This window comes from Spermophilus citellus (genome assembly GCF_964194105.1).
Source record: "Spermophilus citellus genome assembly, chromosome: 9".
NCBI classification, from domain to species: domain Eukaryota; kingdom Metazoa; phylum Chordata; class Mammalia; order Rodentia; family Sciuridae; genus Spermophilus; species Spermophilus citellus.
In genome coordinates this window covers 113,039,314-113,053,005 of record NC_138191.1, presented here as the reverse complement: position 1 = coordinate 113,053,005, position 13,692 = coordinate 113,039,314, and the positions used below count along the sequence as shown (strand labels likewise).

Below are 13,692 nucleotides of genomic sequence, written 5' to 3'. Positions count from 1 at the left end.
AAAACTTTTATTAAGGTATGTTTTTTAAAAATCCCACAAAACTCATACTTAAAGTGTACTGTTCAGAGATTTATGCTGTGGTGTGTGTGTGTGTGTGTGTGTGTGTGTGTGTGTATGTATCAGTGAGTGACAGAGTGAGAGAGAGAGAGAGATTGAGAAGAGAAGGGGAAATGTATTTATGGTACTGGGGGATTGAACCTAGGGTGTTCTACAACTGAGCTACATCCCCAACACTTTTTTATTTTAAATTTTATTTATTTATTTTTGTGATACTGGGAATTGAACCCAGGGGGGCTCTACCACTGAGCTACAACCCCAGTCCTTTGTATTTTTTTTTTGAGACAGGATCTCACTAAGTTGCGAAGGCTAGCCTTGAACTTGCTATCTTCCTGCTTTAGCCTCCTGAATTGCTGGGATTACAGGCATGTGCTACCACCATTATTTTTATTTTTATTTTGAGTCCTTCTTAATTTTATTTTTATTTTAAGACCAGGTCTCACTAAGTTGCTGAGACTGGCCTCAAACTTGTGCTGCTCGTGCCTCAGCCTCCTGAGTTGCTGGGATTTTGTGTCACCATCCCCACCTTTTGCTATCTTGATGTGGTGGCTCTCTGGATGTGGAATGGGGTCAGTGTACTCTGGGTATGAATTAGAGTCAGTGGAGCTGGTCATTTGGTGTTGTGATGAAGATAATGGAGACATGCCCTTGTGGGTTCAGATGGTCTTGGAGTCTTCATAAGAATTAGTTCTAGCAGTTCCTAATAAATCCACTGACTCTAGACCCTGCCCTTGCTCTTCTGCCCTCTCCTTACCATTTCCAGATAAACAGCCACCACTGTCATAATTATGGTTTCTCTTAAATAGATTTTTTTTGGGGGGAGGGTCCGCTTTCTTGGGTTCTTTGGATTTAGCTCCATTTGGGATAAGCTGCTCTTGCACTTGGCCTAGCATTGGAGGGTTGGCCCTTAGCAGTATTAGAAGGGCTCCCAATTTTTTTTCCTTTGAGCCTGATCATTTCATTGGTAGCTCTATTCTCTGTATACTTCTCTCTTACTTCCATGTTCTTTCATTGTCTATTTTTTTTTTTTTTTTTTTGTGTGTGTGTGTGTGTGTGGGAGGGGGGCAGTTTATTGTTTGGATCATTTTGAGGCATCAGGAATTGGTAACTACAATCTCAAGAGTTGGAAGGGGTCAATTTCATTGGGCATTTTCCTCTCTCAGTGACCCCCTAGGTATAGGGGGTGAGAATGTGATATGTGCATCTGGATCAGTGACACCCCATTATATGTGTGATTGTGAGCTAAAGGTAAAGACTTCTGAGTCTTCAGCAATGGCACTGGGTGAGATTGTCCAGGGAAAATGTGCATACTAAGCAGAGGCTGAAAATAGAGAAAATAGAAAGTAAACAGAACAATGTCTCCAAATGTAGAGGAGGCAGTGGGATTCAGAAGCACAGAGAAAGAGCCCCCTTTTCATTTGAGAATGGGGGAAGAAATGAAGTGAAGTAGGAGAAATTGGTAATTGGGAATGGATGAGGAAGTTCTTTAAACCCTCAGGATTTTTCTTCTGACTGAGGAGACTCTATTACTGTTGGGTCAGATTTCAAAACCTTCCCCCTCCTAGATGTTTCTTAGTACTTTTTGGTCCCTAGCACTGGGTACAGTATCCCAAATGTGGTCTGTTATTTAGAGAAGATTGGGAATACCCCTTCCCTTGAAGAAGGGACTCACTATTAATGAAGTCTGGTAACTCATTGGCATTTTTGGTAGTTACAGCAAGTTGTGTACAAGGCAGAGAAATGGAAGAAATGATGTTAGTGGACCTATGAGAGCCCTACTTCTTGTTTTCAGGAGACAATGCTTAGGTTATATTTTTTTTATTCTAACATTTCTTTTTTTGAAAAAAATTTAAATAATAAATGTAGAGGATAATACACGTTTCATATATCCATTATCCAGAGTTTTGTCAGTTACCTTATCCTTTTTTCAAAAGTAAATATAAATAAATTTGGCATTTTTTTATATCCTTCATTCTAGTTCCATTCCTCCCTTCTGATGTGGCATCTAAACAACTATTTTTGTTCTGTATTTGTACATTTTTGTGATGCTGTGGATTAAACCCAAGGCCTTTCACATGCTAGGCAAGCAGCACTCTAACACTGAGTATGTTTGATTAATTTTTAAAAATTTGTTAGTTTTTTTTTTCGGTTTTAATTTTTTATTTGTAAATGGACACAATAAAGGTTTGTTTATTTTTATGTGGTTCTGAGAATTGAACCCAGTGCCTCACACATGCCAGGCAACTGCTCTACCACTGAGCCACAAGCCTGAGTGTGTTTAAAGATTTTTTTTTTAAGAAATTTTAAAAATTTATTTATTTATTTATTTATTTTAGTTGTAGTTGGACACAACTCCTTTATTTGTTTGTATGTGGTGCTGAGGATCAAACCCAGGGCCTCGCGCTTGCTAGGCGAGCGTGCTTCCCCTGAGCCACAACGCCAGCCCCTGTTTAAAGATTTTTAAAAAATTAAATTCCCTGCTGCCTGTTTCAGTCTGTCAGTTTATTTTTGTAGGTTGATTTTTTTTTTTTAAACTATATTGCATGTGTACCCTGTCTACCAACTTTGTTTTCCTTTCCCAAAGTAAAGCCCTAAACTAAAGGAAAGAAGCTTGTTTAATTAGCTCAAGGTATCAAACAACCAGTAGGGGAGGAGGAAGCTTGTTTTTACTGAGCATCTCTTGAGCTCCCATCACTTTGGAACCTCATTTATTTTGAGCAAAAGGCCTTACAGTTAGACATCTGCCTATTTCTTTGCATATGTAATGAAGCACAGCTTTCAGCTGCTTGAATCGAGGACAAGGTAGGAGCCCTGGGAATACCTACAGGTCCTTTCTCTGGGGCTTTCTCCACTTCCTTGGTATTCTCTCTGTTGCACACTTGGCAAGCTCTGTCTTGTCCTATTCAACCATTAATGTATTTTTTTTCCACTATCTGCTCATGTCTCATTCATGTGCCTTAATAAGTGCTTAGCACCTAAGATGGAGACATTCATTTGAGTTTTAAAGTGGGACTTACTGGCTCCTATCATAATCGTGCTTGTGCTACAGGAACTTCACAGACCAGCTGCGGAAGATTTCCAAGGATGCAGGGATGCCCATCCAGGGTCAGCCTTGTTTCTGCAAATACGCACAAGGGGCTGACAGCGTGGAGCCCATGTTCCGGCATCTCAAGAACACCTACTCAGGGCTGCAACTCATTATCGTCATCCTGCCAGGGAAGACGCCAGTGTATGGTACAGTTCTCTTGGGACAGTGATAATGATGATAGGACACTTTTTGGGATAGCTCCCTGGGGGATTTTTGGTGGAGTTGATGGAGAGTTTTGATTTCTGCCAAAGGTGTTCCATGTTAGCATTCCTCTTATGAGAGAAATATCAGTCTATATGAGCTATTGGGTCAATGCTGCAGTCTGGCTGAGCACAAAATCACGAGCCACTCAGAGCCTTGTAGATTCAAACAGCAATTCTTTATTCCCGAACTCACACCGGCACTCTACACACATTCTGGGGAAATTCATGTTCTCAATCCCAAATACTTTTTGAATCCCACGAGAACTCAACGGGAACTCAAGGAGGGAGCGTGCCTGAGGCAGCAGGATACGCCCTATTCCCAGCCGGGTACACCTTAAACCTGGAACCGCCCTAAACCCAAGGAGCGGGTTACTCCCTATTCCCAGCAGGATATACCCTAAACCTGGATCCGCCCTAATCCAGTAGGATCCTCCCTAAACCTGGATCCACCCTGGTCAGGGTCACCTTTCTCAAACATACATGCAATGTCACTGCAAATGTCCAAGACAAGTCCATTTCCACGAGTCTTTCCTCTAAGCAACATGGGGTACGCTGGCAAGGAAATTGTCATACCTACTTGGCTAATGGCTCTCAGCAGGTCATTCTAGATTTTATTTACCTGCTCACAGTCCCTCCCAGTAATATTTACTGGGGACCTTGTGTGCTGGTCTTTCTGCCAGGCTCAGATGGCCAGATACACAGATGGGTCAGTTGAGATTCCTGTCCTTAGGAGTGTGTAGTTTATTAGGACATTGTGCAGCCCAAGCAAAGATATGGTGGTTCTGCTAATATTCTGTTACCTGATAATGATGTGGACTTTTTAAGAGGTTTCTGTCTTCCCTTTTTTCTCTTTTAGAAAAGAAATGACTATGTATGTCTCTGTTAGCACTTTTCTCTTATTCAATTTGCTCAATAGCTCTGTGCTATTGCTCCCATCCGGTTCTGTTATCTTTGGTAATTCATATACCTTTCAAGCTTCAAACATTTTTAGATTTCCCCCTCCTGGAATACGTTACTACAATTGTGTGTGTGTGTGTGTGTGTGTGTGTGTGTGTGTATGTATGTGTGTGTGTTACTGAGGATTGAATCCAGGGCCTTACGCATGCTAACAAGTGCTTTACCACTGAGCTACATTCCAGTTTTCTTCTTCCCTTGACTTCTGGATGTTTTCTCCTATCTCTCAGTTTTGTCATTATCAGGAATGTCTGGTATTCTCTGGCATTCTGTCCTCTGGTTTTACATTCTGTTGATACTCCCATTCATTCCAATTGCTTAGGTTATCACCTCTTGTTTATAAGTTATAGAACTAAAATCTTGATCCAGCCCTTGAACTCTCTGCAGTTCCTATATTTCCATTTGGACTCTTTCTTCTGCAAGTTGTTGGTCATCTATTCTAACCTTTATTCACAAGTCTTTCTTGAGCAGGTTACCAGATAAGATTTTGTGACTGTCCTATAAAAAATACCTTCAGGGGCTGGGGTTGTTGCTCAGTGGTAGAGCACTCACCTAGCAGGAGTAAGGCACTGGGTTCAATCCTTAGCACCACATAAAAATAAGATAAAGGTATTGTGTCCACCTACAACTAAAAGTATATGTTAAAAACAAAAACGAAAAAAAACACCTTCATTGGTCCCCATTCACTACTATGTTAAGGGCTTTGTGGGTACTGAACTTAGTTTAACCTCTTCAGTTTTATCTTGCACTGCTTACTTGCTATTCATACTAGAAGATCTGGAATTGGAGCTGAATTTAAGTCCTGGATGTACCAGTCAACTGGCTTAGACAAATTACCTAACTTTTCTGAGCCTCATCAATTAATGATATAAAAATCATCTAGCAGAGTGCCTGGCACATAGTAGATCCATTTTAAATGCACGTTCCTTGTCTGTGCTTTCCACTCTCTGGTTTGGCTCTCATCATTTTGTCTTTACCTGGCTATCTGACTACTCTTCTTGTTCTTCTCTTTTGCCCTTAAACTTCTCTCCATCCTTTGAGACCCAGTTTAAATGCTGCTTATTCTTTATTCCTGTCATTCCACCTGGAGGATGAACTTGTCTTTCTGGATTCCTCTGATTTATCAGGCCGCTGATCAGTTACTACCTTGTTTAATTTTGAATGTGGAATATATCTGACTCTACTCTGAAACCTTCTTGCCTCTGCACATATAGAAGATACTATCTTATGTTGTTATGATACTCAATAATTTCTTTTTTTTTAAGAAAGAGTGAGAGAGGTGGAGAGAGAGAGAGAGAATTTTTAATATTTATTTTTTAGTTCTGGGCGGATACAACATCTTTGTTTGTATGTGGTGCTGAGGATCGAACCCGGGCCGCACACATGCCAGGCAAGCGCGCTACCGCTTGAGCCACATCCCCAGCCCTCAATAATTTCTTATGAAGGGAAGTTGGGTGACCTTCAGGCTATTTCTCTCTTAAAGGGCCTTAAATTCATAGTCCTGAAAGAAAGATAAGGATGCTTTTTAGGAGAACTGCCTTGAGTAAGTATCCCTGTGTGTGGTTCCCTCTGTTACAGGAAAATCCAGTGTTTTGGCTTACTGGGGAGGCAGTACTTGATCAGAATTTTCCCCTTGCTGGGCTCAGTAATATTACACCTCTCCCCAGCCTTGTACCTTTATTAGGTCCTTGGGTTTCTTCTATTTACATGGACATGAGACTATCTGTCTGAAAATTAAGCCAGCAGATAAGAGAAGCAGTCAGATTCTACTAAAGACCCTTCAGGATGCTGGGTGAAATGACACTCTCCCTGTGATGGTCAGATCAAGGTCTTGTTGGCTTTGTGGTTGCCCTGAGAGTGTAGACAGTGTCAAATTTGCTCAGTTCTGATGTGGTACTATATATATCCAGTTTTCATTATATTTTATATTTTCTATCCATTAAATTGATTCCATTTACTTTTTTAAAAATGCAACTTCTTATTAATAATAGATACATAGAAATCTGAAGTGTTTAGTTCAATGAATTTTCACTGTCAACAGTGTAATCAGTACTTAGCAGAACATTATCACCACTCAGCTACCAGTTACTGAGGGAACCACTATTCTGGTTTCTAACACCATAGATTAGTTTTGCATATTTTTAAAATTTCATGTAAATGTAATCACAATGTATGTATTTTTTGTGTGTCTGGCTTCTTTCAGGCAATATTAAATTTGTGAGATTTATTTGTGTTGTGTTTAGTTGTAGTTTGTTACAGGTTTTCCATCATGTGAATATAACACATTTTACATGTATCTGTCCATTTTACTGTTAATACACGTTTGTATTGTCTTCAGTTTTTTTAAAAAAAATATTTTTAGTTGTAGATGGACATAAAATCTTTATTTACTTATTTATGTGGTGCTGAGAATTGAACCCAGTGCTTCACACATACTAGGCAAGTGCTCTACCACTGAGCTGCAACCCCAGCCCTAGTCTTCAGTTTTGACTACTATAAATAATGCTTGTACATGTCCTTTGAACACCTGTGCATATTTCTATTGAGTGTGTATTACCAACTAACACACCAATAGCAGTGTGTGATAGTTCTAGGAGTTTCAAATCCTTATTAAACTTGGTATTCTCTTTTTCATTTTAGCCATTCTTTGGGGTTTTTAATGATATTATTGCTTTATGCTTTTAATTTGATTTTCTTTTCTTTTTTTTTTCTTTTTTTTTTTTTAAAGAGAGAGTGAGAGAGGAGGGAGAGAGAGAGAGGGAGAATTTTTAATATTTATTTTTTAGTTCTCGGCGGACACAACATCTTTGTTGGTATGTGGTGCTGAGGATCGAACCCGGGCCGCACGCATGCCAGGCGAGCGCGCTACTGCTTGAGCGACATCCCCAGCCCTAATTTGATTTTCTTGTAACATAAAGTTGAATATCTTTATGTCTTGACCAGTCACTAGCCTCTTTTGTTAAGTACCTGATCAAGTCTTTAAAATACTAGATTTTTCCTTTGATATCATTAACTCCAAAGGACATTTCTGATCATCATTTTATCACTTTCTTAGATACATTTGACTTTTATTTTTGTTCTTTTTGGTATTGGGGATTGAACCGAGGGGAGCTTAGCCACTTCCCCAGCCTTGTTTTGTTTTATTTTTTTTTAAAGTTTTAGACAGGGTCTCACTAAGTTGCTTAGGGCCTCACTATGTTGCTGAAGCTGATCTTGAACTTGAGATCCTCCTGCCTCAGCCTCAAGAGTTCCTGGGATTACAGACGTGGGCTGCTACACCTGGTTTGCATTTGACTTTCTTATTCACTTGCTCCTTCTTGAAATACTGTCTTCCCTTGGTGTTCACCATGCAACACTGTCTTTTTCTTCCTTATAGCTGTTTGGATTTTTGCTCCTTGCAGACCCATCTTCCTGTTCTGCAAATACTGGGAGTTCCTCAAGATTCAGATCTAAGCCCTCTTTTCACTCTATCTTCCTTAATGATCTCATCAAGATCATGCCTTCAGTTACTGCCTGTACTTAAATATTGCAGAAATTTCTTTTGAGCTTCCAACCCATATGTCCATTTGCCTAGTTGATAACCTTAGTGGGATGACAAAAAACACTTCAAACTAAACATGTTTCTCAAAGAATTTGTTAGAAAAGCTAGAAACTTAAAATTTATCCATAAAAATCTCTTCTCTTTCTCATGCATCTTGTCTGTAACTGAGTTCCTAAAATCAAATATCTTCTGAATCTATTTGTTTGCATCTCAACAACTCGACTTTAATTTTTTTTTTTTTTAATTTTAAAAGTTGTTTTTTGTTGAGGGATGGGCAGTGTTGGGGATTGAACCCAGGGCCCAGTGCATGCTAAGCACAAGCTTTACTACTGAAATATGTCTTCAGCTCCTTGACTTTATTCTTAACCCACTAAGTCCCAAATTTTCAATTCTGTGACGATTTCAATGAAATTAATACATGTGCATTAAAATAGATTGGAAAACATAATTTAGTTCTCATATAATTTATTATTTAGTATTAATTACAATAACATTAATGAATATTATCACTAATCATTCATTTACTACTTTTCTCAAAAGAATAGAACTCTAGAAATATTTATTTCAAAGTTACCATGATACATTGTTTGCTCAATATAAGGGTTTTTTTAAAACATTTATATATTTACTTCAGTTGGACACAATACCTTTGTTTATTTTTATGTGGTGCTGAGTATCTAATCCAGTGCCTCACGCATGCTAGGCAAGTGCTCTACCTCTGAGCCACAACTTCAGCTTTCAATTTAAGTTTTTTGTTCCATAAATGGGATGATGGGACATAATGGGTTAATCTAAGCCACCCTCATCTTTTCCATAGATTAGCCTAATTACCACATTTTTTTCTGTTACAACATGGTCCCGTGCCTCTCCTTTTTAGCCAATATGGCCTTTCAATTTCTCAAATATATCGTACTATCTTATCTCCTAGCAGAGTACATGTTTCCTTTGCCTGAAATGTTTCCTCTCAAATCCCTCCTTTAAGCCCTTTGCTGCCTTCAGATTTCATTTTCATCATTTCTTACTCAAGAATATTTTTCTGACTAGTATATTACCCCCTATTACGTTCTCGCATAGCTCCACGTGGTTTTCTGTTGTAGCATTTATCAGTGTTAGAATTTTCATGGTTTTTAAAATTAGTCACAAAGTAAGCATTGTAAGAGCAGTATTTATGATATGTTTTCTGGTCACTATTATGTTCCTTAACACTTCATAACACTACCTAGCATTCAGTAGGCATTCAGTAAATACCTGTTAAATATGTTAATCATTTTTCTCCCTTCCTGTAGCTGAGGTGAAACGAGTTGGAGATACTCTTTTGGGAATGGCAACACAGTGTGTGCAGGTGAAGAACGTGGTCAAGACATCGCCTCAGACTCTATCCAACCTCTGCCTCAAGATCAATGTCAAACTTGGTGGCATTAACAACATCCTAGTCCCACACCAGCGGTATGAACTCTGTTGACCATTTGATCTTATAGAGGTACCTTGCTGGGGATTAATGAACAGGCAGGCCCTTGGCCAGGCAGAGTGAATCAGACTTAAGAGGGAGAAGAACAAAGTGAGTGCTAGATGGTGCTAAGCAGAGAAGATCCAATTCCTCACCATTTTGTTTTCTCTTCTTTGCTCAGCTCTGCTGTCTTTCAACAGCCAGTGATATTCCTAGGAGCAGATGTTACACACCCCCCAGCAGGGGATGGGAAAAAACCTTCTATCACAGCAGTGAGTAATATGCTTCAGCTTCCTCATAAGGTTCTCCTCTTAACTCTGAGCCCTCAAGACTGTGCATGATTTCCTTCCCTCAGCCCAGGCTCTTCTTGACCCTGGGTAAGACCCTGCAGCTCACCATCCCATTTACCCTTAAAGCTCTGCGTAATATCTTTTTTTGGGGGAAAGATTAGTGAGAATACAGCCTAAGGACAGAAACTGTAGCCAGTCTCCCATCACACTTGCTCTGCATTTGAACTTTTCTCTTTCCACACTTGCTTTTAGGATATGGGCAAGTATATATCTTCTCTGAAATCCCTCTTAAGGGAGATACTTAGTTCCTGGGATTGTCCTTTCCTCTGCTCCATCCCCACCCTTAATCTGTCTAGTTGATTAGATGTCTCTCCAATGCCTCTTCTGATTTTTTGGCTCCCTGTCTCTTAGAGGCTTCCAAATTGCTAGGGGTCAGCAATTAACTTCATACTTCTATTTCTTCAGCTTTCTTATTTCTCTAGGTAGATTTGTCTTAATTTGGTAAGGCAGACAGAACCTATAATATGCTTATTCTGATTTGCTTGTGGCCATCCCTCTTAGGCTATGGTCATTCTCCCTTTTGAAATTGACATACTTCCATCAACTACAAGATGGTCATGGTTCCTGGGTAGATTATTAATTAAATGGAGAAAAGGATAAACTTGCCCTGGATGAGTCATTGAGTTAGTAGTGCCAAATCTTCACATGTTCTTCTGCAAGGGATAGGGCCAGGCCTTGTGCACGATGCTTTATAGGTACCACACCACCATTGAAAGCAAGTATTCTTATCAGAAGGATTAAGTAAATTCTGAAAGTACAGTAGAACAGACTTTTTGAACCCAAGACCCTGCTCATTTGGTTGCACAGTTTTTTCGCTAAAAAGCCTTTCCTCAAACCCACATTCTGACAGGGAAAGTGATATATTGGTGGCTGATCCTTTCTTTTTCTTTTTTTTTTTTTTTTTTAAAGAGAGAGAGAGAATATTTTTATTTTTAATATTTATTTTTTAGTTTTCTTTTTTTTTTTTGGCGGGCACAACATCTTTGTATGTGGTGCTGAGGATCGAACCCGGGCCGCATGCATGCCAGGCGAGCTCGCTACTGCTTGAGCCATATCCCCAGCCCCTGATCCTTTCTTTTTGATTGTCAGGTAGTAGGCAGTATGGATGCCCACCCCAGCCGATACTGTGCTACTGTGCGGGTACAGCGACCACGGCAGGAGATCATTGAAGACTTGTCCTACATGGTGCGTGAGCTGCTCATCCAATTCTACAAGTCCACCCGCTTCAAGCCGACGCGCATCATCTTCTATCGAGATGGGGTCCCAGAAGGCCAGCTTCCCCAGGTAGGGCCCATGTCGAGGCCAGAGGGCTAGGTGCTTTTCTAAGCTGTTGGCTCTGGGAGATGTGCCAGTTCTTCAGGAGCTTCTCTAAATGGGGTAGGCTTGTGGGCAAGGATCACAACTGAGAGGTGAGTATTAAGCACCTATAGACTTTTCTTCTTACAACAGAAAGCCCTTGATGCCTGTTTACGGGTTGGTTCATATTGGAGACTGCTTTAGATCAGTCTTTCTCATTCCTTTCCCTCCCTCCCCCAGACCAATGATTCTCAAATATATCAACGTAACCTGGAGGAACTGTTTAAATAGTTTGTGGCTCTACCCTTGCAATTTCTGTCTAGGATACAATCCTAGAATCTGTCAAACTGACAGGTTCCTGGATTTTGCTACTGGGCTAGAGACCACACTTGAGAACCATATTGTTGACCTTTTTTCATAATGTTACTCCTATTTATTCTCACTGCCAACCCTCATATTCTATTGCTTAGACTAGTATACTGAACTGCTTTTCTTAATTTCCTTTGTGTGTGTGCATATGTGTTATTGAGGGTCAAACCCAGGGCTTTGTACATGGTATGCAAGTGCTCTACCACTGAATTATATCCCCAGCCCTTAACTACCATTTGATAGTATTATGACTATAGTTTATTGGGCACATCTTATGCTGTGAACTGTGCTGTAGCACTTTAAGTATGTTCTATTTAATGCTTACAGTTGCCAAGGAGAAATAATAATTTTATCATTGCCATTTGACAGATGAGGAAACAGGTTTGGAAATGTTAAATGAGTCTTCATTGTCACTCAAGCTGATAAGTAGTATTGGGATTCGGTCACATTGTTCTTATTCTGAAGTCCATTCTCTTAAACATTGCACTCAATTTCTCCAAGTCATCCATTATTTCCTAAATGCCAGACAAATTTATCATATCACTTCTGTATTCAGAAATCTCTAGTAGCTTCACAAAGCTATGAGTTAAGATTCAACTGATTAGCAAAATTATCAGCAGTTATTAATCCATACTGCTTTTTAGGCTTTTATTTAATTTCTTAGTCTTCACAATGGCTTTGTAATTCTTATTAGTAACATTAATGGATATAGTGAAAGTGAGATTTAGAGGGGTTATATAACTTGCTGAAGGTGATACAACTATATGAAGCTTGGGTTTAAGCCTAGTTCTAGTTTTTTTCCAAGGTCTTTCCTTTTCTACTGTACAGTCATGTGTGTGTATGTGTACATGTATGTGTGTTGGGGGGGTTGCTGTTGGGGATTGGATCAAAGACCTTGGGCATACTAAGCTTGTGCTCTACCACTGAGTTATACTCCCAACCCCTTCCATATAGTTTTCACTTCCTATTTCTGACGTCTGTGATCACAGGTAACTATTGTCTATGATTTTTACACTGTGATGACTTCATTAGCTCATTCATTTTCTTATAATCTTACATCTTTATGGGATTGGATTCATCTACTCCCCCTGCACCTATTCAGGAACTTGTATGTCTGCTTTTCTCTGGTGGTCCAAACCCTATCTACTCTTGGAGCTCACAGGGGAATTCCCAGTATCTTCTTGATCCTGAAGTCGACCTAACTTTGAACATTGGGATTTTAGTGATTGCTCTGTGAACTTTGATTTTGTGTCTTGATGTTGGGTCTCTTTATGCTTAGGAACCAGTAGGGTACTCTCTTCCTAGTCAAGGTGTTATTGAAACGTATCAGGTGAACTGAGAATAAGGCTGATGTTTTTGGCAGGAAAAGCCTATTATCTCTTAATTGATTGATAAGCATCTGTTTATAAAGGGAGGCTGAACAAAAAGCCCTTTTATAGATGACAGTCTTTTAGTTCAGGAAAGCATATGAACTCAAGAGGAGTTGTGTATCTTTGTCTCCCTCCTCACCCTGTGCCTAGATCCTCCACTATGAGCTACTGGCCATTCGCGATGCCTGCATCAAACTGGAAAAGGACTACCAGCCTGGGATCACTTACATTGTGGTGCAGAAACGCCATCACACCCGCCTTTTTTGTGCTGACAAGAATGAGCGAGTGAGTGAGGGATTGAGGAGACCACTTATACCCTTATCCTGTCTCCCTTGTCTTGATAAGGAAGAAGCCCTTGAGATGAAGTCTGGGAATTTAGTCCTTGTCCTGTGCATCTCCCTGGCTCATTCCTTCCCCCTGACTCTTGTGGTCCATCCTGTACCACCTTTTTCCTTTAGTGTCCTCCTTCTCCCCTCCTTCCCTTATACTTCCTCTCCCTCCTCCTAGCTCCCTGGCCTAGACCCCATATATAGAACAACTCCCAGAGAAAGGAAAGGGAACAACCATTTATTGAACTTCTCCTATGTGCCAGATACTGTACAAGGCGTCTTCCTCACAGCAACCCTGTGAGGTAGGTACTATTATTATCTCCAGTTTAACCTCAGAAAGGTTAAAAATCTTAAAGCTAAGATTACACAGGTAATAAATGGCAAGATCAGGACTTGAACACAATTCTGTTTGATTTTAGAAGCCTATTATTTCAAGACCTAGTACCCTCTGGGAACAGTAATTTCTGTCTTGCTTTTGGGGTTCTGGTGGAATCAGAGTAGAATTCAGCCAAGGCCTTTGTTAGAGCCAAGCAGGTCTTGGGATCTTTGTTGTGTTTCTCTCTACACAGATTGGGAAGAGTGGTAACATCCCAGCTGGGACCACTGTGGACACCAACATCACCCATCCATTTGAGTTTGACTTCTATCTGTGCAGCCATGCAGGCATCCAGGTAGCTGGGTTATACCC

The 13,692-nt window shown here is 40.1% G+C and overlaps 1 protein-coding gene across 6 annotated transcripts in view; it reads left to right on the top strand.

The window, feature by feature from the left end:
* Positions 1 to 13,692, top strand: part of LOC308655343 (protein argonaute-1) — a 33,497-nt gene that overhangs the window by 17,982 nt on the left and 1,823 nt on the right. For 3 of the 6 annotated variants that reach the window (XM_081305402.1, XM_081305403.1, XM_081305406.1), the window contains 7 exons: positions 3,107 to 3,291; positions 9,130 to 9,289; positions 9,472 to 9,562; positions 10,730 to 10,924; positions 12,826 to 12,960; positions 13,268 to 13,306; positions 13,574 to 13,675. In XM_081305402.1, the coding sequence (XP_081161528.1) occupies positions 3,107 to 3,291; positions 9,130 to 9,289; positions 9,472 to 9,562; positions 10,730 to 10,924; positions 12,826 to 12,960; positions 13,268 to 13,306; positions 13,574 to 13,675 (907 nt within the window). The remainder of the gene's footprint in view (positions 1 to 3,106; positions 3,292 to 9,129; positions 9,290 to 9,471; positions 9,563 to 10,729; positions 10,925 to 12,825; positions 12,961 to 13,267; positions 13,307 to 13,573; positions 13,676 to 13,692) is intronic. The other 3 variants (XM_081305404.1, XM_081305405.1, XM_081305407.1) reach the window with 1 other exon arrangement.